The sequence below is a fragment of the Condylostylus longicornis genome, unplaced genomic scaffold (assembly GCF_029603195.1).
Source record: "Condylostylus longicornis isolate FDR11 unplaced genomic scaffold, ASM2960319v2 ptg000075l, whole genome shotgun sequence".
Lineage (NCBI taxonomy): Eukaryota > Metazoa > Arthropoda > Insecta > Diptera > Dolichopodidae > Condylostylus > Condylostylus longicornis.
Window position 1 is genome coordinate 2650753 of NW_026578043.1, and position 25699 is coordinate 2676451.

General features: G+C 23.0%; 2 protein-coding genes across 4 annotated transcripts in view; both read right to left on the minus strand.

The window, feature by feature from the left end:
• LOC129612557 (putative uncharacterized protein DDB_G0286901) overlaps window positions 1-11201 on the minus strand; it is a 142558-nt gene extending 131357 nt beyond the window's left edge. Inside the window, exons 1-2 of one of the 3 annotated variants that reach the window (XM_055526225.1) lie at window positions 10851-11201; window positions 7811-8484 (exon numbers count right to left, since the gene is read on the minus strand). The gene's annotated coding sequence lies outside the window, so the exon portion shown is untranslated. The remainder of the gene's footprint in view (window positions 1-7810; window positions 8485-10850) is intronic. The other 2 variants (XM_055526223.1, XM_055526222.1) reach the window with 2 other exon arrangements.
• Window positions 11202-16883: 5682 nt separating this feature from the next.
• Window positions 16884-25128, minus strand: LOC129612571 (probable mitochondrial 2-oxoglutarate/malate carrier protein). The gene is made up of 3 exons (XM_055526240.1): window positions 24604-25128; window positions 19938-20226; window positions 16884-16921 (listed from the first exon to the last, which is right to left on the minus strand). Exons 1-3 carry the CDS (start codon window positions 25126-25128, stop codon window positions 16884-16886), a joined length of 852 nt encoding a protein of 283 aa, XP_055382215.1.
• Between the last annotated feature and the right edge of the window lie 571 nt (window positions 25129-25699).

The window sequence follows — 25699 nt, forward strand, 5'->3', positions numbered from 1 at the left end:
TTTATATTTAGTATCTTTTTTTATTAAAGTATATCGAAAAAAGAGAAAAAGTTTGAGTTTGAATTTATTGATCTTTTATTACAAAGATGAGAAGATTGAACTTTATTATAGTAATTTTTCTAACTTATTGTATTTCCTGTTAATAATGACTGATTTTCGTATTTGCAATCCAACTTGAATACTGGGCTCTATATATACATATATGTAGATAAAGATTGTAAATCAAAACAATAAATTATTTATTTTTCAATTCAATTATTTTTAAATGATCTTTTAAATATATGATATAATAGAAAAGGAAGTTCTAAATTTAGAATATTTATAATTAGATAAGTAAAAGGAATCAAATATGCTTACTATACAAAAAGGAAAAATAATTTTTATATGATTGATCTTAAAATAGAAATCTGCAATGAAATTAAAACGTATGAAACTATTAAAGAATATAGTTTCGTGGTGCCTTGATTTTCCTATACCACTATACCACTTACATGTATAATTAATTAATTTTATTTAGACTGCAGAATTGAAGCACTCATTAAGTTTTTTTAATTGTTCGGAATTAAAACAATTATTATTTCTTAAAATGTATTTCAATAGTGCAAATTTACATGATTTTAATTTAAATATTTAACTCAACCAATTAGCCGAACATTTTAATAATATTATCCCTTTTAGTAAGTAGCAAGTTAAGCTTTTTTTCTTTAAGTACAATATTGGCGAATGAACGTGTAAGTTTAAGCTTAATTAAAAAAAGCTTCGGAATAAAAAAAATACCGACAGAACAGGATGTTTCTCTCGATGGTAAAACTAAATAGCTCTCGTATGTTTCAAATGCCATATTTATTAAACTTAAACTTAAACTCAAAGCAAAATTCTTAAACTCAATCTAAAATTCTAAAACTCAAACTAAAATTCTTAAACTCAAACTAAAACCATTTATTAATTTTAAAACTAATAAGATACATGATCCTTAATGATTAAGATAGATTAAGATAGATGTCAGCAGTTTATCGACACGACGGGCTTCTTACTCCTGTTGTCATGCGAATAGGAAGTGAAGACAATTCTCTTATATTGTAATATCTCCGATAAAAGTTTTAATTATTTCTTCAATCAATTACTTATTCTGTTCAATTAATATTATAAAATTTTGATATTAAGTACTATGATGTTTAGTAATTGGGCAAAGAGAACGAGTGGATTTACTAATATTCGATAAAAAAAACTAATATAACAATTCGCCTTTTTTCTGGTATTAAATTTTTCAAGCGAAACACAAAAGTTAAAAGTTAAATTATGGTTTGGTGTTCAATTAGCATTGAAAATTAACAATTGATTTTCATTCTAAATTTTCTAAAGTACTTACTTATGTAAAGAAATTTTTTAAAGCACAAAATTTTCTTAAAGTTATTGAGTGGAAATGATGTTATAATGTACTTTTTTTTTCTTTATTTCCGGAATGAAAATTTTTAAAGAACTGCTCAACTTTAGATAGCAAATATTTTAGTCTATCACATATCTTAAGCAATATTTGTCTGGAATAGCACTTACATTTTAAATTTGTTTTTTAGAAAAATTGAATTTAAATCTTCAAAATCAGCACCTATTCCCTTAAATTAATTTATACTTTAAAATTTTAAATATTACTTCTGAAACTTAAGCGGCTTAAGGTTACTGCCCCAGTTCCGAATTAATACCTAACTTTTATTAAGCATTTAAAACAAAATTAAGAAGTCAAATTTAAAAAAATATGTTTTAACTTTTTCCAGGCTAAGTATAGAGAATTCAATCCGAATATTTAAATAATGTAGCACTTTAAACATATATATTTAATAAAAAATGTATATATATATCTTTCAGAAAATGTCATTAATAATTAAAATTTATTTTCATTAATTTACCGATAATCGAATAAATATTTGTACCTAATTTAAATTCAACTATTTAAATAAACTCAGAAAACCATATTTCACGGCTCACAAGTCACAATATTCTTATTCTGGCTTTTAAGTAATATAAAATTTACTATTATTGTATACTATGACACTCTATAAACAACATAATAAATAACACATTCACTTAACTATTCCAACTGAACCAATTTACCAACAAAATGAAAATAATAGATAAATAAATTGTAAAAGCAAATTAGAGAAAAGGAAAAAAAAAAAGTTAAATGAGTGAATCTAAAATGAACTATTTACCCATTTTAAATTTTCATTTTATTCATTATATTTAAAACCATAGGCTAAGACGCAAGTATGCAGCTATTTCTATAAAAATTCCAGATACACAAACACACCCATTCATACGTACATATATTAATTTATTTATAAAAATAGAATTACTCTTTTAAATTTTTTATAGAAAAAAAAAAGAAGAAAATAAAGATTTCTTTTCTTTTTCTCCCAATTTTAGAATATCTAGAACGAAAGAAATTCCAAATACTGACTTAAGATTACATACTATATACTTATAAAAGTATACATAATTTATAGTTTATAGAATGATCTATGTATAGGTATTGTTTCCTTTATTTATAATTCAGGCTCATAAATAACATAGAGAAGTAGAAAACTGATCCATTCAATTATAAGACTCCAAAAAAATATTATATAAAGACGGGGTTCAAACACAATAATATATTCGTCATGGATTTTGTTGTATATCGACTCAAATGAATTTTAATGAAATTGAACAAAATTTATTATATACTTATGTATACTATTTACGTAAACTCCGCTCCAAATTTATGCGAAAATTTTGTTTCATTTAAATTTGTTAATCGAATATGAACTAATCATTTGCCAGCGTACATTTGCAAAGATTTTGAAATTGTATTGAACTAGCTTGATTGAAGACCAAATTCAAAAAGTTTATATTTCAATGTAATTTAATAGTCTGCTCTAGTTCACTGAAAAAATAAGCTAAATAACGAAAAGTAATTTGTTGAAGATCAAATTATTTTCATTTTTCAATGTGTATAACAATATACTATAAAGTGGTTTATAAATCATTAATTAAATTAAGAATACCAATTCATTTTAACAGCTTCTAAGCGTAAGATTACAAATTTTTTGATATAATCAAGAAACTATTATTAGCTTTTAGTTGTAATCGTGTTAATAGTAGTAAGTATTTGTAACTAATATAAATAGCTTGTTTTTTTTTTGCTATGGTATTAGTAGTTATATTAGTAGTTATACAAGTTACACAAGATATTGTGCATATTTTTTAATTCTTTCATTCTTGGATTTTATTTTTAGTCCATTACTTTAATATAGCCTTATATACCATGATTTTTACGATACATTATTTTAAAATAAATTATTGTTATTCAATTTCAATTATAAGTATGCATGTCTAGATTGTTTGTTATATTATAATTATGTATAGGCATACCTGTATAGTAAAAATATTAAATGGTAAGTATATTTGTATTGATAGTGAATACTTGTGCATATAATAAATATATTTTCTTTCTCTGTACCGTAATAATTATATAGTAGCAACTTTTAGTAACTAGTTTTATACTGAAATCAAAATCAGTTCATTACTTTTTCCAATATACTTTACTAGTATTTTTCATTTTCTCTTTTTTCTTTTTATTTTATTCTAAAAAGATTTATTTTTTTAGGACATGGATGATTGCTTTTCTAGATCCGCTCTAAAACTGTTCTTTTTTAATCAAAAAAAAAAAAATTTTTTTTGCGAAAACCGAAACTTAATTATTATGTATACATATATATTAAAATTAGAAACACCAAAATAAAGGAAAAAAAGAGAGCATCTTATTGGGTGATCACTATAATTTTTATTTATTCACAAAATGATATTTAAGATTTATATTTTAAAATTTATACAAAATTTATAAATTAATGTAGACGTGTAAATTATACTTAGTAGTGATTTAAATAATGAAAATTGGAATTATTGAAGCTTAACAAAAAGAAGAAATTTCAGCAAAATTCGCTTCATATTCAGTAATTTTTTGATAATATTTATGATTTTCTCATAAATTTTGCTAATATCAAAACTAAATCAGGTTTCTCATGAACCTATTTATTCTCTACAATAATATAAATTATGAAGCCATTTGCCGAAACAACTACTCCTCTACATTACTCTTTTAGCAACATTCGGAGTGTCGTTTACCTTTAAGAGAAACGTAAATAATATTGCCATACATTTGGAGAAAAATAATACAAGAGAAAAAACTTGACTTTTAACCCTGTTAAATTTTATATTCCAAACTAAACAGTAGGCAAACACATAATTAGCTCTGAAAAATATAGTATACATATATATGTACGTATATTATATGTGTGTGTATACGTATTTATGAAATTGAAAAAGCATAATTAAAAGTGCCAAGAAGAATAAACTAAATTAAGAAGAAATTTTTGATAATATTAATTATTTGGGAATAATTTATATTTTTTTATGATAACCTTTGATATTTGTTTTCTAATTAATACTTATACTTACATAACATAAAGTATACATGTACATGCAGTTTTTAAATAAAAAAAAATTTGATTTCGGTAATCAACCTATTCAAAATAATGTTTAAAGAGAAAAAACAATAATAATGGGTTTAAAGAATTTAGCAGTGTATTATTTATTTTTATTTCTCAAATATTTTTGCCTTCTATAAAATTATCAAAATAATTAATTGCTTTTACAAATTTAAAATTACTGAACACGACTTCAAGTTAAAATTTTTAAAATTTAAATAATAATTTTGATGTAAACTATAAGCATAATAAAAGTCAGGTGATCACTTAACAATGAATAATAATGCTGTTTACATAGAGCTGGGATTTTGCAAATTTTAAAAATTAAACTTGATACTTAATGAAATAAAAATTTCAAATTAATTACTAACATTATAAACTCTAGTTCTATACATTAATAACTTAACATGTATTAAAAAATTGACCTGTATTTGAATATATTTGTCTTGTTATTCAAGCAATATTAACAATCCTTGAAATTCCAATTTTAGTCTTAATTAAATTAAACTTAAACCTTATCAAATTCATATCAAAAGTTCAAGAAATTCAATTTAATTTATTATCAATTAATTGTATACATACCTAACATAATTAATACCATTAAAAATGCAATATAAATTCTTGAACACTTATAATACTTAAATAAACCTTATTATTCTGTTTACATTACAGATTATTACGTGCCATTTAAATTCCATGTGATTAGGAATTAATTATAATTTATATGTAAGGAATGTATGTTGGAACAAAAAAATAAACTTATACATTAAACATAAGATGCATTTTTATACACAAATTCATATTTTTACTGATTGAGCATCAATCACCTTTTCTTACACTTAACAGCTCGAATAAATTACATTATGTATAATTTGTTAAAAAAATGTTATGTCATCTTATATGTCATGTACGAATATTTGAATACTTGTACAAAAGTTTAAAGGTTAGAAAAATTAAGTTCAAGATTATACATTTGTCGGTTTAAGAAATTTAATTTTGAAACTTAAAATTAATACTAAGTATTATTTTGAAATTTATTTCTATAATTAATATTAGATTTAATTAACATAAAAAATATTTAAAAGACAATTTACATTCACGACTTTTTATTGATTTGTTCGTACTTAAAAAATATATTAAAATATTTTCTAAGTTTTAATCTCTCTGTAGTTTGAAATATGTTTGTAATTATTAAAGATTTAAAATAGCGCCTGTAAATATATTAAAATATTTGTATATAATAACTATAAATATATACGTATAAGTATTTGTAAATAATTGCACATTTGTACTTATTTCTTAGTTGTAAAGAAATAACACAAATTGTGTGAAAAATCAACTTATTAATTCTTTTGCCGTTTAATTGCATGGCGGTAAATTTATATGCCAGTGTAATAATATGGTGATGATGAACAAAAATATATTCTATGCAATTTTATATTATATTTATTATAATAGATATTTGTAGTTAAGTAAGTATAGCAATTATAACAATGAATATAATTAATTACTTATCAAAATATCACGTTCATTTAAGAATAATTGCATAATGTGCAGTGTGGATGTAACAGACAAATAAATTTGTTTAACAACCCTGATCCGCTAACAATTATTTATAAATCAAAGTACCTATGTGTATATTTTAATAATAACGAAAAAGAATGGGAAACCTATATTATCTTTTTAGCAATTGAGCAAAAAATTTTCCAACAGCTTAAGTTCTGTTTCAGTTCAATTGAGTTTTATACACATACTTACACACTATTTCAACATCTTTAAAGTAATGAACTGATTATTGTTTACAAAAATTATTGTGAACTATTGAAATTTGAATTTAATAATGTGAAATCCACAATTGTAATCAAAATTTTTGAATATTTAATTAATAAATTTGTGTAAGATAAGAGATAAAATATTACCTATAGATTAAATACATTAATAAAATATAAATGAAAAAAGTTCAATAACCATTAATTATTCAAACTAATTAAAGATTATTAACCTTCTTTTAGCATATTATTATAGTATAATTATCAATACAATCACATTAAATTTTTTTACTGATTGACTGATAATATTATAATTATTTACCTATATTTTACAAAAATTTTATGAACTAAAATATTTGTGATTATTAAGCGCATGGGTATTTTGATAATGAATCAAAAAACAAAAACATACTCAAATATTTAAAAATACAGGGCCGAATTGAGTAAGTAAACAAAATAAGAGAAAACGGGAATATGTATGGAGGTGATCCTTTCAACTACGAATGAAGATACAATGAGCCCTAATTATTATACTGGTTTGCACGAAATTTCTATATTATAGCTTCAGTAACTTCTGAGATAATATCAAATAACTTTTGAAGTTGTATGGCAGCTATTATAAGCACTCGTGATATCTCAAAAGCACGTTCATACAAAATTTTAGTATTGTATCTTAAGTAGTTTCTAGGATATGACCAAAAAACTATTGAAGTTCTACGGCAACTATAATAAGGAGTCAAGAAATTTCAGCGATTTTTTAACATTATTATTTACTAGTTATTCGGCTGATATTATAAGAAAACTCGTAAGCTTCTTGTTAATAAACTTCCAAAAAGGGATATATGGATATGGTTAAGTACTTGATTTTAATTAAGCGTAGGTTTACTTTTCGGTTTTGGAGTTTGATTTTTCTGAAAAGTTTGTTTGTTTATTTTGGTAAACAGTCCAAATATAAAATGAGTTTGTATAAGTAGATTGAATTTGTTTATAATGTCTTTTTAAACAGGGGCAAAAAAAAAAATGGTTCCTCATTAAAAATCCAGTTTTGGATTCCGACTTTCCTACAAAGCATGGCAGTTTGCTTTTCAACAATTAAATGCAGCATTACAAAGAACAAGTGAGACGAACAGAATGTGAAACAATCACACTTTCCTATTTTCATACAACACAATTGGCAGTGGTTAAGATTTGGACTAAATCTTAAGGCAATTCTTAAATTTTTCTAATTTGGAGTAGTTATCTGAAATATTATATATGTACTTAATTATGACAATCCGATACTGGTCAACTAATTATTAATATTAAAAATTCTTAAAGAAAATTTATAGGTCATGTAAAAATTTTGTCTGAGCATTTCAATTTGAAAATTTCATTTTATTAAATATTATTTAATATTTAAAATATTCATAAAATTATTATTTATGAATCGCATACAACAAAAATAATTTATTCAATTTTAATAGGTTACAATATAATTTTTGAGGGAAAAAAAAAACAAAAATTTTATTTATTATAAATTACCTGCATATTATTCAACTTGCAATTTAAAATGTTTCTTTCAAAGGCCTTCAAAATGTGTTTTATTAATTTTCTTTTTTAATTTATTAAATTTTTTAAACAAAAACTTGCACAAATATCCAACAAATGCATTTTATTGTTTAATGAATTTTTTCATTTCAAACTTATTTTTTTCTCACACCTTTAATCTAACATATATATAATATTTAATTCATCAATTCTATGATTGAATCAATTCAATATTTCATCTCCTTTATGCTTATTTTTTTTATTTTATAATGTTATAAACTTTATTTGTTTTTCTACACAATTATATTACGAAAAATTTAATATTATTTAATAAAAACTCAATCCGATTTAATTTTCTCAAAAAAAAAAAAAAAAGTTGGATATACTCAAATCGATTTTAAATAAAATAATCGTAGATCATCATCATCATACACTTCAACAAAAATATTTCATCTTTAAATTAATCATTATATCATTTTAGTATATGTATATTTAAATATCGTCATCATTATCATCATCACTAACATATATTTATATTATGTATATAATATGAGTTGATTACCATCACAAAAACCATACAAAATTCCTGAGATTTTGCAAATATAAAGTTTTAGTTTTTTTTTCTGTTTTCAGATTTTATGAATAGCAGCAACTATATGTATATTACTCTTGATTAAGTAAAATAAAAAATATGTGTAAACATTATTAAACATTAATAAACATTAAAAAGCAGATCGAAAGGAAATTTATAACAGCGACAACAATCAAAAGCAAAAATAAAAAAACAAAAGAAAGCAAAAACAACAAAACTAATTTAATTTTGTATCAAAAAATTTTATTAAATAAAAAATTTAAATTTAAATATAACAACGGTAACACAAAACAATAAGAAAAACATGAAAAATAAAAAATTCAAAATATTGAATGAAAAAAAAAATACCGTTTATTTATTGACACAAAATATGAAATAACGGTATTAACCGAACAAATCAGTGACGAATCAATGATTACTTTTTGCGAATTTTTTTTTTGTTTTCCTTTTCTTTTTCTTATTTCTGTAAAATAATTTTAATTTTTTTTTTTGTTATTGAATTCAGTTTTTCTTTGTTTTGGTCATTTTTATTTCAATTTGACTATTTTTTTTTTTTTTTAAATTCACTGTTTAAAAAAAAATTCATATTTCTTGTATATAATTTATACAAAACTGTGTTAAATATTCAATTATGTAAATATAAAAGAGTTTTTGAATAAATAATTAATTAATTTGTTTAAGAAAAGGGTAGAAAGGAGGAACAAAAAAAAATGGATAGAACCGTTTATTTGGCCAATAAATATTAAAGAATTTATTCGTTCATAAATTGTTTATGTATATTAAATATTATAATTATAATAAATTCATAAATGTACTGTTATTTCAAGAATGCAATTGCATTTTCTACTTATATAAGTATTAACAATCTACTACTTTTTTTAATTTTTTAATATAAAACTGATATCTATTCGAACTTTCTATTTATTTAATAAAAATCGCAATCAGATTAAATTCTGAGCGAATTTTTAATTTTCTAAGTTAACTAATTAAATGTTACATAATTTTCGGCATGTAGTGTAGCATATTGGCAATACTTGATTTCGACTTAGTTTTTTGTTTTCAATCTAAATTATTCCAATTAATTAATCGAGCTAAAATATAATAAAGTAAAACAAAATTTTTTTTTGTTTATAAAATAATTATATTTTTTGTTAATTATGCACTTTTTGTTTGTATACCTGTATATGCTCAAAAGTTTTATTATAAAATTAAATGGGCTAAATTAAAAATTGAAAATTTTAGCAAAATATGTGTGTTTCGATATCAAACTTGCAATATACTTATATTATTGTTTAAAATTCAGAAATTCTTTCAATTTTAATAATTTATCGATTAAAATCCATTAAAAATGTTTTATTTTTCAATTTGCTTTCTATATAATTGATTATTAAATTTGTTCAATGACAAAACAGTGGGATATAATTAAAATTAATAAACAAAAATTTATGTTAAGGTTTACAGTACATACTTTCACGTAATTACCAATTAATTCATGATCGTAAATATAATTTTACTGAATTTAATAACATTTTCATTTAATATCGTAAATATTTAGTTTTTCTTAAATTTTTTAAAATTATTTAGGATTTTTAATATGTACATATGTAAGTATATTATATAGTTACTCCAAAATTATCTTGCTCAAATTCTTGATTATTATTTTAAAAAAATTTAAGTTTCAAATATTTATTTTTTTGTTTCAATATTTTATTCAACATTTTAGACATTATTCTATTACCATTAATATTAAATATTAATTTTTACTATTATTATTAACTTTATTTACTTTATTTGTTTTTATTTGTTTTCAATATTAAAAAAAAAACACCTGAATTTCGAACTTGTTTCTTTAATCAAATATTTAATTAATGTGCCTTTATGTGTGTATAATTTATGTACATACATATACCTGCAAGATTATATTATTCTTGATTACTATTTCTCTATTAAAAAATATTTTCGTTTTTCAATTAAAACATTAAGTATTTATTAGTCATATTATTCCATTTTTTTTATTTGTATGTTCAACATAAAAATATAAAAAATTACTTACATATATACATATATAAAATGCAAGTTTATTAAAATGTCCATAAAAAAAAAATTTCATATTGCAATAAAATGTTGAAATACTAAAAAAAAAAGACAAAACGAAAAGAATAAATTTTTAAGAAAAATTGAGAAAAACAAAAATAAATATGTGCATAATACAAGTAACAGGTGCACTTGATAGCCTTGTAACTGAAACTGAGATTAAGAGAAAAAATAAGAAATAATACAAGAGGCGCGCAAAAGCAAAAAACAAAATTAAAATCTCAGCTCAGACAGAGGTAATGAAGTGGATTTAATTTTTTTTTCCAACCAAAACATAAAAATTTATAAATATTTAATAGACAAAACCAATAACAACAATACAAAAAAAAAACTCCGGACTACAACTACTTTATGATTTTTTTTTTTCCTTTACTTGTCCAATATGGTCCCGTTTATTAAAAATGAATTATGCAAATTGCAATTTTATAATTTTTTCTTTTCAATTTTTTTATTCAATATTAATAATTCATTATTTTCACGTTTTCATTATTTTATATACATATAAAGACATACATAATTTTTAAAAAAATTTACTAATATTGTTTTAGGTTATATTTAGGTACAAAAATGATAACGGAACTTCATTCAAATTCTATATTAGGTGAATCGATTCGAAAAAATATTTTAAAAATTACATTTTTTAATAATACACACAAACACAAAAATAAAAGAAAATACTAAAAAAAAAACGGAAAAAACGGATAAAATGACGTCCGTTCTGTTTAAAACTCACGGTACGAATGAATAAACACAAAATAACTGAAAATCAAATTATTATTGAATGATTTTTTTTTTGAGTGAATATAGAGAATAATCACGCACACACAAATAAAATATGTAAACAAACTACTCACACAAATAATTATGTATAATTGTGTTGAGTAATATGTATATACATATAGAATATGCATGGAAATGTGAAAAAGCATAAAATAAAAGAATAACGGTTGAAAACGTTTTTTTTTTTTTGTTTTTTTAATATTATTTTTAAATCATACTACGAATGTATTTTAAATCGAAAATTTAAAAATTTAAAATTATTTTATTATACAACAAATTGTATGATGGACAAAATGTTGTAAGGTTTTTTGTTTGGTATACGTTTCTATACCAATTTACATGTTTTAGAGCATAATAAATGAACTTTCTGTATTTTATATGAAATATGTATGTATGTATGTAAAACCATATTATTTGATATAAAATTTGATAATATTGCTTGTTTATCTATTAGAACATAAAGTAATTAAAATATGTATGTATGGTTGTATGTATAAATATATATTTACATAAATAACCATAATATGTAATTGCATATTTTCATACAAAACAAATTACGTACGAGTAATTAGGGCTTTCCCTTAATTATTGTTAAAGTCTCCGAAATTAACTTTCAATCTAATGATTTCGCATACAATATGATATATGTTCATTTGTGTACATACTTAAGTGTGTATGCATGAGTAAATTCAGTCGAATCAGATATGATGTCGAAGTTAATAACGTTTGAATTTTATAAGTAAAAACTAAAACCGAATAAATTCAAATAATATTGAATTTTCATCTACAGCCATGCTAACATTCCTTATCAGCACATGCTACTCTACTATATAATGAAATTCGAATAAAAATGAGTCATTTAATGTTATTTACTATATGTACATTGAAACTAATTTCGGAACTGTGTTCATTAAAACTCGTCTCTTCATTAAAAAAAATAATTGAGAAATGTATTCTAGCTCTTGAGATATGCATTTCATATTTTATCGTTATTTAAAGTTTCTAAAAATAAACTATATTGTGTTTAAAAGGACATTTTGTTTTTAGTTTCGATTCATGAAGTTTTACAAATTGAAATAGAACTGCTTCGTATACAATTTTTAAGTGAGAGTTTTAATAATATATGAGTTTTACAACTGAATGTGCCACTCTATGATGGTCACTCTTCTGCAATTCTACTCTTTCTTTTTCTTTTAACAGAGTTGATCACCTTATTTTTGATTCAGGTTTTATCTTTTAACAGACATTCTTATTTTTTCAATTTTCTTTTATTAATAATTTGATGTCGACATTGGTTATGTAGTCGATAGTTGTTTTGATCCAGATTCATTAAGTTTAGACTTTAGAGTGTATGTAAGTATGCATTGTATATTTTTCTTCTTTTGTTTGTTCATTGATTTTTATTGATTTTGTTCTCTTCTCGTGTTTATTTTCAACAACAATTTTATTTTAATATATGTAATGCATGTAGATACATATTTATTTATGTATCTATTACACAGATTTTCTAAATGTATCCCTGTATCCAGGGTTGTATGAATAACCATTATTTTGTTGTACTTACGTCCACAAAAATTTTAACTTTTGGATATTTTCTTAATTCCCTTATGCTAATTTTATATTTTATTTTAATCATGAGATTTTTCGGCAAAACTATAGAGAGAATATCTATTAAGGCATAAACTAAATGTATAACAAAAAAAATATGTGGAATTAAAATTGTATTGTATAAAACGGAAAAAAAAAATGGGAAAATGAGAAAAAAATAAGAGATGAGCACGAAATAAGTATTTTGATCACGATGTACCTACATTAATACATTGTACCCATGTACAAATGAGTACTCGTACAAATTATGTTGCTATTAAGTTAGATGTAAAAGTAAGGAAAGCAATTTGATCATGTCGCGAACTTTAATTTGAGTAAAATGACGCCGGCGTTACCACAATGCATAGGCAGGCACAGGCAATTTGTGTATTCGCTAATTTAAATAATTTTTATTCTCTTTTTGTAACAGCTGAATTTTGATATTTTTTTTCTTCTCTTACATAAGTTTTCTTAGCGGCGGCGTAATAAGTTCAAGGTTGATTTTGCGAATTTCTTTGCATGTAGGTATATAACGTTTTATCCATAGAAAAATTAGCGGAAGATTGGAAAACAATATTTCTAAATTTTCACTGTTAAAAAAGTTATTAGTATTATGAAATGAATAGCGAAAAAGTAAAAAAAAACGAACATTAAATTTTTTATAAAATTTATAAAAAGGATTACATTACACTTAGGAAAATGTGATGGAGGTAAAAATTTAATCTTTTCCCGAGAGGACCTTTTTTTTATTACGGTTTATTTCTAATTTGCGGTTTAGTTTATTTTTAAGATACTGAGAATTTTTAATCCTTATATAATCATGGGAAATACCTGTCGGAAAAAAAAACGAATTGAAAAAGAAAAAAATAAACTATTACCGGCACCAATTTATGTGTATATGTAGATATACATATACTAGGCAAGTATGGCAGCTTAAAAATGAAGGAAATTAATGATATTTCTTGGTGGTTTTTGTCTACATTAGTTATTGCTTAGTAGCAAAAGTTATAATGTAATCGACTATTGTATTACCAAATGTGGAACTAATTTTAAACAGATGGTGATTTTTTTTTTGGTTTTTTCATTAAAAAGTAAAAATTAGATTTTAATGAAAGTAAAAGTATGTTAGATTACAGTAATAATTAGCGAAGATAATTTAAAAGAAAAAAAATAAATTGAATAATAGTAAATTAGTTAAACTATGTATTTAATATTTTTTACCTATAAAATATTTTAGAAATTTGCAGTAAAAATTTTTGGATTTGTGTAATATTTTTTAGTTTTGTAATTAACACAAAAGGCTTACAAATTATTGGTTAAAAATAAATTACAAATTTCTTTATCATTAAGAATGTTATTTTAATATTGTGGAATAATTAAAGTGTGATAAATGTGCATATTATATGTTATTAAAGTAAAGGAAGGAATTAAAACAAAGGAAGTATTTTAGTAATTATTAATAATTGTAAAAGAAGAAGTTTTAAATTAGAAATGAATTTTATTAATTAACCTTTTGGGTGCACACTTATTTTTTAGGGACGCTGAGTGCACACATATGCCACTTTTGTCTCTTGTCCTTAAATTTGCACGAAAAGAGTTTAAATTCGCTCTCGAGAGTTAAAAGTAAACTAATTAGATAATTTACAAACGATATCATTTTTAAAATATTACTGGACAAAAGAGGAGCATGTATGCACTCAAAAGGTTATGTATTTTAAGAATATAAATTAACTTTAAGATAGACCCCCCGAAATACCTAATTATGTTTATAGGTATAATTAAGGAAAAATAGTAACTGAAGTATACCAATTCGCCGGCAATCTTGTGCCTCTCTTCGCATCTATGATCCACCTTCTACATGAAAATTACTCTATTTTTTGATATCGGCTCCACGAATTCTAGAAAACAATTCCATACTACTTTGTTGTGAGATCTAAACTGATGGGTTTCGAACTCCCTAAAATTTTTTTTATTATTATTTTTATTTTATTAATCAATGTAAAAACAAAAATTTATAACAGTTTATAAAATTACCTTTACCATCAACAATAATAATTGAGTAAAATTAATTGCAAGTTGTGACATCTGATATCCATAATAATAACTACAATATAAGAATAAAAGTCAATATTTGAATTATATTTTTTATAAATTCATAAATTATTTATTTTCAAAAAAAAAAAAAAAAATGTGAATAGAGATTAAAGAAATATAGATATGAAAATTGATATTTAAAAATTACTTATACATATATTTAAATTTATGAATACCAGCTATATACACATATACATGTGTATGTAATAATAATAATTTTAAGATTTTATAAAAAGATAATAAATCAAAAGAAATTCTGGGTCAAGAAATAAATTCTTTTTTTTTTTTTATTCATTTATTTATTTTATTTTTAATTTTGTTCCGCTTTAAATTATCTTCGAAAATATTGAAAATAAAAAATTAAAACAACAAAAAAATAAACTTCTTTATTATGTGCTAGATAATTTATAAAATAATAATTGTGTGTACCTGTACACAATGCACCTACAAAAGGTCATTCCAATCAAGTTCAATAATCGCTTAAGAATTTCAGCGATTCGTTTATAATTTTATGTAAAGTTTGGTGGTAGGTAGAATGTAATTGTGTGTATAACAATTCATAATAATAAAAATGACTTGAATCAATGGGGCCTTTATGTCTGTGATTGGTGATATACTGATATTTTAATTGTTCTTTATATTTGACACAATAGAATTAAGTTTAAATTTAAATTGTATGTATGTGCAGGTGCATATGTATGTGCATATATCATTTTTAAGTAACGGTCAATATTGAAATACAGGTAGGTATATAGGCGGAGCATTTTGCATATAATTTTTAAATATCATTGTTATAATAATTAAGTTTTATTTTGGAATATAATGTTCGTATAACATTGCACTTCAGTTTACAAGTTACTATTTTAAAGAAGATTTATCTATTCTATAAAATACTAGAAAGTTGCATAACACTCTAAAAAAACGTTTCTTTTGATTGTGAAAACTAAATATGCTTTTTTACGTATTAAATTGCTTAAAATTTTTTATTTTAATTATTTCAATTTTATTAACTAGCACAGTAAGTAAATATTTAATTGCGATTTCTGGCGAAATAAGTTTCTGCAGATAGTCGAATTTCCTAATTACGACGACAGATAATATGTACCTATATGCAAAATCATTCCAAGTACAAAAGGCAAATTTTTAGTTTAACTAATTAGATTACTGATCAGTTGTAGCCCCTTAACTTTTTCATAGCAAAAAACTGTTCATACCCGAATTACAAACTGAAAGAAGAAATATGACTTTAAAAATTCAAATATGATTAAGAGTTTATTATAAAGTATAAGATATTTGATATTATGTAAATTGTACACTACGTCACATACTCGTATATAATGTATGGGCAATGGACATATTATTATTATTTTGTGCCCATAAAAATTATTCATAGAAAAATTCGTGATCAAAATACTTAAACTCGTGCATTTAAAATAGAATAAAAAAAATTTAGAAATAACTTTTTAAAAAAAAAAATTCAATAATTTAACAAAAAAAAGACAGTAAAAGAAAAAAAAGTTAAATATGTAATTTTAATCTTATAAACGGTAAGTTCTCTTAACTCCTTTAAAAATAAAAATCGTGTTCGAAAACAATTAAAAAAATAATATGCAAACAAATTTTACAGTGTTTTTAAATCTTTTAGTAACGAGTTGTAAAATTGTTGCATAAACTATTAAAAATTTGTTTTTTATTATAACAGTACCTACTGAAATTTAGCAAGTATATAGAATAACAACTGCTGAAATGGTGTCTTCTGTATGGATTTCTATAAGGATTCATCATTTTATAACACTATTTTAGCAGTTTTTATTCCAATTATTCTCAGAAAGCCCAACACCCAGGCCTTATAGCTCGAAAAAGTGAACTCAAAAAGGAAAATGTCACTTTTGTGTTTCTTGTTCGTCTGAACATATTTTATTACTTTGCTTCGGGAGTACCATCGAGTCTCGTGTACTCTGTATTTTTTATATTTTAGATAATTAATAATTCGCATGAGACTCAATTTTGCATTAACAATGTCAACAATCAAAGAACTTCTTAAATTTATTCTACAATCATTCCAATCCCTTAAATCATGGAAATAAAAATGTTTGCAATAAATGGTATAGATAGAAACTAAAATTTTAGTAAAAAATTTTAAATGCTCACTTTAAAATTATCAAAATTTTGAAGTGAAATTAAAAAAATAAAAGCATAATAACGATAAATCATTATGAAAAATATAAAATGAAACTCTATAATCACAATAAATTATTGGTACATAATATATACATATATATATGTATGTATATGTACGAAGCGTATGTGAAAAACTCAAAAATATACTGTCAGACAAACAAAAAGGTCATGCACATTATATATGTATAAATTTACATGTAAAATTATCTTAAATGACGGAAAATCATTTTAAGGGCAGAAAAAAAAACAAAAGTAATGACAAGATTAAAACCTTTGACACTTTAATCATTATGTGAGATATTTTAATTATGTATACATAGCGGTGTAATTGCTTCCATATACTTGAAATGATAAATGGTTAGAAATCATTAAAAATGTGGTTTAAAGTAAGAATTTTTAGTAAATTTAATAGGCATAAGAAATTATTTTTAATATTTTCATAAAGCTCCATTTATAAAAAGTTAGAAATAATATCCCCGGAGCTCAAAATTGCAACTTATAATGAATTGTTAAAATGTTTATATGAATACGCACCGTATTACTGCAATTTTTACTTCGCAGGGATCGTTTAAGCATACGTAAAAATAATTGTTTGCTATGCATAAAATTAAAGATTTTAAGGAACAATATGCACATAGTATTTTTGATCCCTTCTATAGGGTTAAAATTCATTTTAACCATTTTGAATAATTGAAAAAAAAAATGAATAATGAATTGAAAAAGAATTCCAATTAGTAACTTTTTATATTATTATTTGATTTTCTTTTAGGAACGCGGAAAAATAAATTAACACCTGTTACATAAATTTTGCATAAAATATCGAAAAAAAAATAAAATAATAATATTTCAAATGAAATTCCATACAACAAAAATATTCAATTTTATATATTGATGGTTATACGTATAATAGAACAAATTTTCAAAAGAATACGTTATATCGTATACATGTGTATATGTGCACAAATATCATAAATATAAATGTTGATTTAGAAATTCATTATGATAAACCCACTCATAAATATTCTTTAAATTGGATAATACCATGATTAAATGTAAATATATAATATAAAGTTGTCCTTAAACTTTACAAATTTGGAAAAAATTTAATAAAATAATAATACATATAAGATTATATAAATTAATATCGTAAATTAATTCTTTGAAGATTAAGCAATTTTGAGCTATAATAGCTATATAATAAAAGCTGTTACAAGTTTACATTACTATTTAAGTATCTGTATATAGAATAGATTCGCATATATAAAAAATAAATTGAAGAACAATAATCGAACGATTCTTTTAATTATTTTTACTCATGTATATGGGATCTCTATATCTGTATATATAAAATGATACAAAACAAATTTTGACGTTTTCCGAATATAAAAAATTGCTAAATATTTTTCACTGAAATTTGTATTCGTTTAAATTTGTACAATAATTGTATTATTCGCAATAATTGCGGTATTCGTTTAAATTTTTAAAATTCTATGTACAGTAAATGTACATTCTATCTGCAATATAATGCGCTACAATTTTGAGGACGACCGAAATATTTCATGACATTCAAAACAAAAATACCAAATATTTGCTAGTCCGATTAAACTTAGATTTACAGATTCTTAATTTTATGGTTAATAACAAAAAGTTTTCACATTTTCAACTAATATACACAACCCATATATGATTTATGATCATTAATTTCTGTTCCATATTTATTTCTAGATATGCGCACAATATAGTGCATACATACATATATTGAAAAATTTGAAATTCTCTTGTAATTTTCAAAAATATTTTAAATTTTTAATCTACAAATTTAATATAGGAAATAAAAGTTTTTATGATTTATATTAATTTCCATTTTAGGTAAGTATAATACGCTATATTAAAATCAAATTTTTGGTAATGCCTCTAAAACTAAAACATATTATTCTCAATAATGTAAGTTTCAATATACAAAATATTTATACAAATTTTTAACTTAATTGTACAACATAATTTAAAAATATTTATACATAATCTACTTTTGGTATAATCCGCATAAAACATATTATTGGAAACATAAAATGATGTTAACATAATTTTTATAACTTCTATGTAATACTTTAAATTTTAAAAATTTTATTGCAAATACATAAGACGTTTAAAAAGTATTATAGAATATTATTGGAACTAATTTTACTACTGATTAACATCGAACAAAATTACCTTAAGAATCAATTTAGAAGAACACTTTTCTAATCCGACTTAAAAGTCTATGCCAATACTTGCACACTAAAAAAAACTGGCTTAAAATAGATTGCAAAATTTGATTCTTATAACATCGCTCAATAAGTCCGTAGGATGGCTAATAAAACTACAACATTTTAACATAATTTGATTTTATTCGTCAACATAGTCTCCTTTTATGGCGATACATTTCAGCGCTTCTTTAACTTTTCGATACCATGTTTGTAGAACGATTTATCTTATCCTTCAAAATAAGTTTCAGCTTCGGCGATGACCTCCTCCTTCGATTCAAATCTCTTTCCCTGGAGACACTTTTGAGATCTGAGAACAGCCAATAATAGCTGGGGACTAAATCAAGCGAGTATGGTAGATGAAACAGCAATTCGAAGTGCGATTCATTCCTTTTTACAATCGTTTGCATTGACGTGTCACCCGATGCGTTGTCTTGATAAAGAAGAATTTTTTCTTCTTGATGTTACAGCCTTCAATCGTTACAGGCTACGATTACGCCCTTCAATCGTTAAAATAATACCATGTAATATTCACTGTTGATCGTTTTACCTTTCTCAAGATAATCAATGAAGAATATACCATGACTATACCAAAATACGGAAGCCATAACCTTGCCAGCAGAGGGTTGAATCTTTGGGCGCTTTGGGCGGCTTTCACCGGGTGGTGTCCAATCCAGCCGACTGTCGATTTGACTTAAAAGCAAAATGGCGGATCTATGTTTCTTCCAAATTGTGACGTAGCGGCGCAAATTCTTTTTATCACGGTGAAATAGGGCCAGACATGCCTCAGAATCATCAATTCGTTGTTGTTTTTGGTCCGGTGTTAGCAAACGCGACTCCTTTTTAGACATTAGAGATTAGGCACCTAGCTCGTTACTAATTTTAACTTAATTTCTTTATATTAATTTTTCTCAATTATTGCTGTTTAATTTCTCCAAGGTTTAGACATACTTTCTTATGCCTACATGCATATAAATATTTATGTATATGTATATTTGCGTTTATCATCATTATCGTAATGAAAACAGTTATCTATTCAAAATTATAATACATATTTGTTTTTTCTTTCAGTGCTGCCATATCCGGACATTGCCCACTCACATATTACAATTTATACCACATGTGTTTTTAAACCGTTTAATTTCATTTTTGCCTTACTTTCAAAATAATGAAGTGAATGAATTAAATCAAAACTGATTATTTTTTTTTTTATAAATTAAAATTCACAATTAGACACCAACCGATTAAAACGATTATTGAGTATATAAAGACAATACACTTAGGGTCCATTGTTAAAAACGAAAAAATTTATAATAAAATTTTTATAAATTTTAATCTTAATTTTTTATTTTTATCATATTATTTCTATATAGTCGTTTTACTAATTAAATTGATCTTTGATTATATTGACAAAATTTCTTTGTATATGTATATGTATATGTTGAATGTTCAACTCAATAATCCGAAAATTGTTTCTTAATTAAATTTTTCAATTTTTAATTGACACTCTTAATGTTATTTGTGTTCAGATAAAAAAAGACTATTCCATATTTACTAAGAAAAATTAAAAAAAAAATCAAAAATTGCGAGGGTGTTGAAATACAAAGTAAAATTTTTAGGCCCGAAAACATTTTTGTGCCCACCTTTTAAAAATTATTGCAATAATATTGGTTTTTTCTTTTTCATTTTCTTTAACAGATTATTATGTCACTTAATTTGTAGATTATTCTTGTGGTATATTTGGCTTAAAAAGAAAATTTTATTAATTTTATTACAATGTTGTTTTTGCTTCTATTTTATGTATGCTTGAATCAATTTTAATGAACAATTAAAAAAATTGAATTCACCTTGAACTTTACAGAAAATACATAGTTATTGTGAAAGTAAAAAGGCCAATTAGCTATATATGAAAAGTGTTATACTGTTATAGAAAATTTGATATTGAATTTATATTATAATGAATCATTAATATTTGAATGTATGTCTGAATTTATTTAACAAAGAAGTACTCACGGAAGAGGCTGCAAAATTATAGAAATGGTGAAAAACATCATAGCAGAAGACAAGTGTCTGGCGGTTTGTTACTTCTTCAAAAATTAACACAAAATTGTTAGCGTAAGTAAATGAATTTGAGAATAAACTCGCTGTTTTATACAAAAACATTTTATGAACCAAGCCAAGAAACTTAAATTTGACTGCAGATGAGGTTTTGAGGCTGTTTTAAAATTCGGCATTTTTTGGACTTAAAAGTAACTACAAATGTTTTCTTTCTCTTTATGAAAATTTTCAATTAGCGATATAACGCAATTCCTGCTAAAGCACTTCATAGTCGTGTAAATATTAATGTTAAGTAATTGCAAGAATTTAATTAAAAGATTTCAAATTGCACTTTGTAATTATCGGTACATTAATTTTAATAATTACCTAAAAAACAAATTCTTTAACATTATGCACCCTTCATATTTTATTAAATTACAATCTAGAACTTTTAATTTTGTAATTATTTAATAATTTTTTACATACATTAATTGTTCCAATACGAATACTCAGCAACCAACATTTATGAGTTGCTTAATGCACATTTTATGCTCATTATGAATATTATTCTATCTACATCTTCCATGTCAGCTCTATTGTATTTTATATAAAATTTACTAAAAAAAAAAAAAAAATTATTTTTAATCAGCCAGGATGTGATAAAAAATAATAATAATATTCAAAAATTCAATTCAAGGTTTTGAATTTTTTTTTTCGAAGGAGTTCAACAAAAAATTTTGGTTAACCAAAAGTTATGTAATAATTATTTTACAAATATCTACTCTACACAATTGTATTTTTTGCATTTTACTTTAAGATTTATAATTATTTTTTGAACATGTACACGTCTTTATATATGTTTGCTTCTGATTTGGTCTATTAATTAAATAATATTTTTATATATGTACATATTTATTTTGTAAATTATTTTAGATTTTGTAATATTTTGTTTCCGTTTTGGATTACAAGATGGTCATGCATATGTGAGTTATTTGAAATTATATTCATTATTGTCTTGTCTTTTTTATATTTTAATTTTTATATTTATTAAGATATTTTAAGTTGAATTTAGAAGAGGAGACGAGTGGTGGGAAAAAATTACAAAAATTACTAAATAAAATGGAAAGCATATATTTTTAAAATAAAAAAATTTAAATAATAACATGAAATCTTATTTGTAAAATTATTCAAATAAATGTTGTAAATCTATTATTTTGAGATTTGAAATAATAAATTTGAATTGCAATTAAGAAAATAAATCAAAGTTGATGAGAATTAATTATTTTTCACTTTTTCAATTCGCCTATATTTCAAATACAATTAATTTCTTAACTTGGACCTTACAGACATTATTTTCGATTTCTTTAAAAAAAAATGGAACAAAAATGGTTAAAATTATTAATTTTTAAACTTTGAAAAACATAAAAAAATAAAATAATTCAGTTTCTCCTATATGTAAATTGCAAAATTTTTTGGCTCAAAAATTTTGCTCACTAATTACTTTAGAATATTTCCTTGCAAATCAAACTAAAATTTCCTGTATTTTAGATTTAAATATGAAAAATTTTAATATTGCAATATGTTTAGGCAATCAATTTTATTTTGCAATATCAAATATTTTTTTTGCAATTCATTAGCGGGCTTTGATTTTCCAATATTGGCACAGATTATGCTAAGATTGAAAATACAAATTACATTTATATGAACAAATATATCATAAGGCTTTTAACCCAAAAAAAAAAAATATCAAATTGAAATTTAAGAATGTTAAAATTAAATGAATTTCATATTTATCTATATAACAATAAACTTAACATAAATATGGAAACAATTTAAAATAATTTATGAAAATTAAGACTGTAAGCTATACATATATGAGTATGAATGATAACAATCGTATAACATCACAATTTATATATTATTGTTAAAATTATAATTTGATTTCATTATTAAATCTTACGATTACACTGCGAGTAGTAAGTATAAAAAAAAGTACATACAAAAATAATCTATTTCACCTTTAAGTAATAGCCCGAAAAAATGACAAATTACAAAAGAGTTAAAACAATTATTATAGATTGTATTTTTTTTCTTTTTTGAATTTTATTGTTAAGTGCGTATAATAAGAGCGAGTCAGTATAAAAATCATAAAATATGTTGTAATTTATATTTAGGTATGTACACGATTTTTAACTTAAAACTACTTTAGTGTTAATTTTTTTAATTTTTGGTTTGTTATATACCAAATATGTTGTCTGCTATTGTTTAAAACCGCGAAAGCGTAATAGATAATGAAAATATGTAGATACTCGTATATGTACAAGAAATATAATTTTAAAATAATTATAATAATCTATACAATATAATGTTAATAGTGTCACGATAAACTTACATACGAGTATGTGCATCAGAAATTTGTATTCCATTTAGTTATTAAAGATTAAATAAATGCAATGAGCTTATCTTAAAGGTCGTTCCAATAATATGATTTCAATAATATAGTAATTAATATTAAGTGAAAAAAAAAAATATTTTTATTGCTTCTTTTATTTTTGTTTTCAAATCCTTCCTCATGTAAAAAGTAAATGCATATGCAAATAGTTTGTAAATTACAGTAATTGTATGGCTAAAAATTGGGCCCAACGAAATGACTACCTAAAACATAGAAATAATAAATGGCAAATCAATGATGATTTATAAGTGCAAAAAAAACTTACCTACATACATGCAAATTTGCAGTATTCTTCTCTAAATTTATAGAAACCAATCCGAATTTCAATTGTTAATAATTCAATAATTTAATATTTTTTTAAAAATTTATAAATTTCATTAAATTGTTCCATAGTCATTAATAATATTACAGTGTGTGGACCAATTTTTAAATAATCTGGTAAAAAACCTTTAGTAAATGTTTTGAAACCTTCATTTTTTAAAATTTTTCTAAAAGTATCAAATGCTCCCGTATATTTTAATGGTTTACCTTTAATCACTTTCATACTTTGTAATCTAATTTTTATAATATCTAATGGTGTTGTTATAATTGATGTTAAGAGACCGGAAAACATACTTGCATAAAAATGCAATAAATAATCATCATTTAAATTATATTTTTTAGATAATTTCTCTTTGTTTGTCTCATATGTTGCCAATTGTGTTATACTTGTAGCTATTGCTCTTACAGTTGATAAACAACCACCACGCCATAATGTTAAATAACCTTCTTTTTTTGTAATTTTCTTAAATGCATCATATATGCTTTTATAATTTCTTCGTTCACATTTATGTAATCTGCCATCAATTGAAATTCTTGTTAAAATCACCTCAAATGGTGTACTAGCTAATGAACCACCAATACCAGCTATAATAGCTGAAAATAAATGTTCAGAATAATTTGGTGTCTCATGATGATATCGTTTTTTAAATATATCTTCTACTGTTATAAATATTCCGATTCTTGTACTAGAATATATTATTTGTCTTAACCATAATGCCGATATCCCTTTGTATAGTGTTAAGAAGCCTTCTTTACGTTTAATTTTTTTAAAACAATCATACATACTGCGATAATGATTTTGAGATCCTTCAATGCTCATTCTTGTTTTCATAAAATCAATTGGATATAATATGGTAGAAGTTGTTGTACCAGCAAGGCCACCTATTATAAAATTTGCAATTGTAGATGAATTTTCATTAATGTTATTCATTCGATTAAAATATTAAAAATTATTTATAAAAAAATTAAATATGAATATTATTAATGGAAAAATAAATAATAAAAATTGAAATATTTTCTTATGGATGTCATTTCCATACATCAAAAATTTGATTTTAGGATTTAAGAATTCCAAATAAAAAAAATGAAAAGAATACTTAATTTATTATTTCTAATGATTTTCTTATCTAGATTAATGATATCCATTTGAATAATATTTGGGTAATAAAATGTCTTTCGTTCTTAACGTAAAAATTAATCATTAAAATTTAATTACAATATTAAAATCTTATCAAATTATTTCAACGGAAATATCAAACAAAATATCTTAAGTGTACATATGTATGTATATTTAGATTAGGCCAAATACAAGTTTTGAAAAGTAATACTCGTATTACTTTCTTTCAAAAATGACACAATTTTCCGAATAATTTAGATAAATTTGGGTTTCGATTAATTTATTATTACTTCAAACTAATTGTGAGTGCAAACCGAAAATATCACTAGACTCATTTGCTATATAAGAAGAAAAATTTAAACATCAAAGCATAGTTCAATTATAG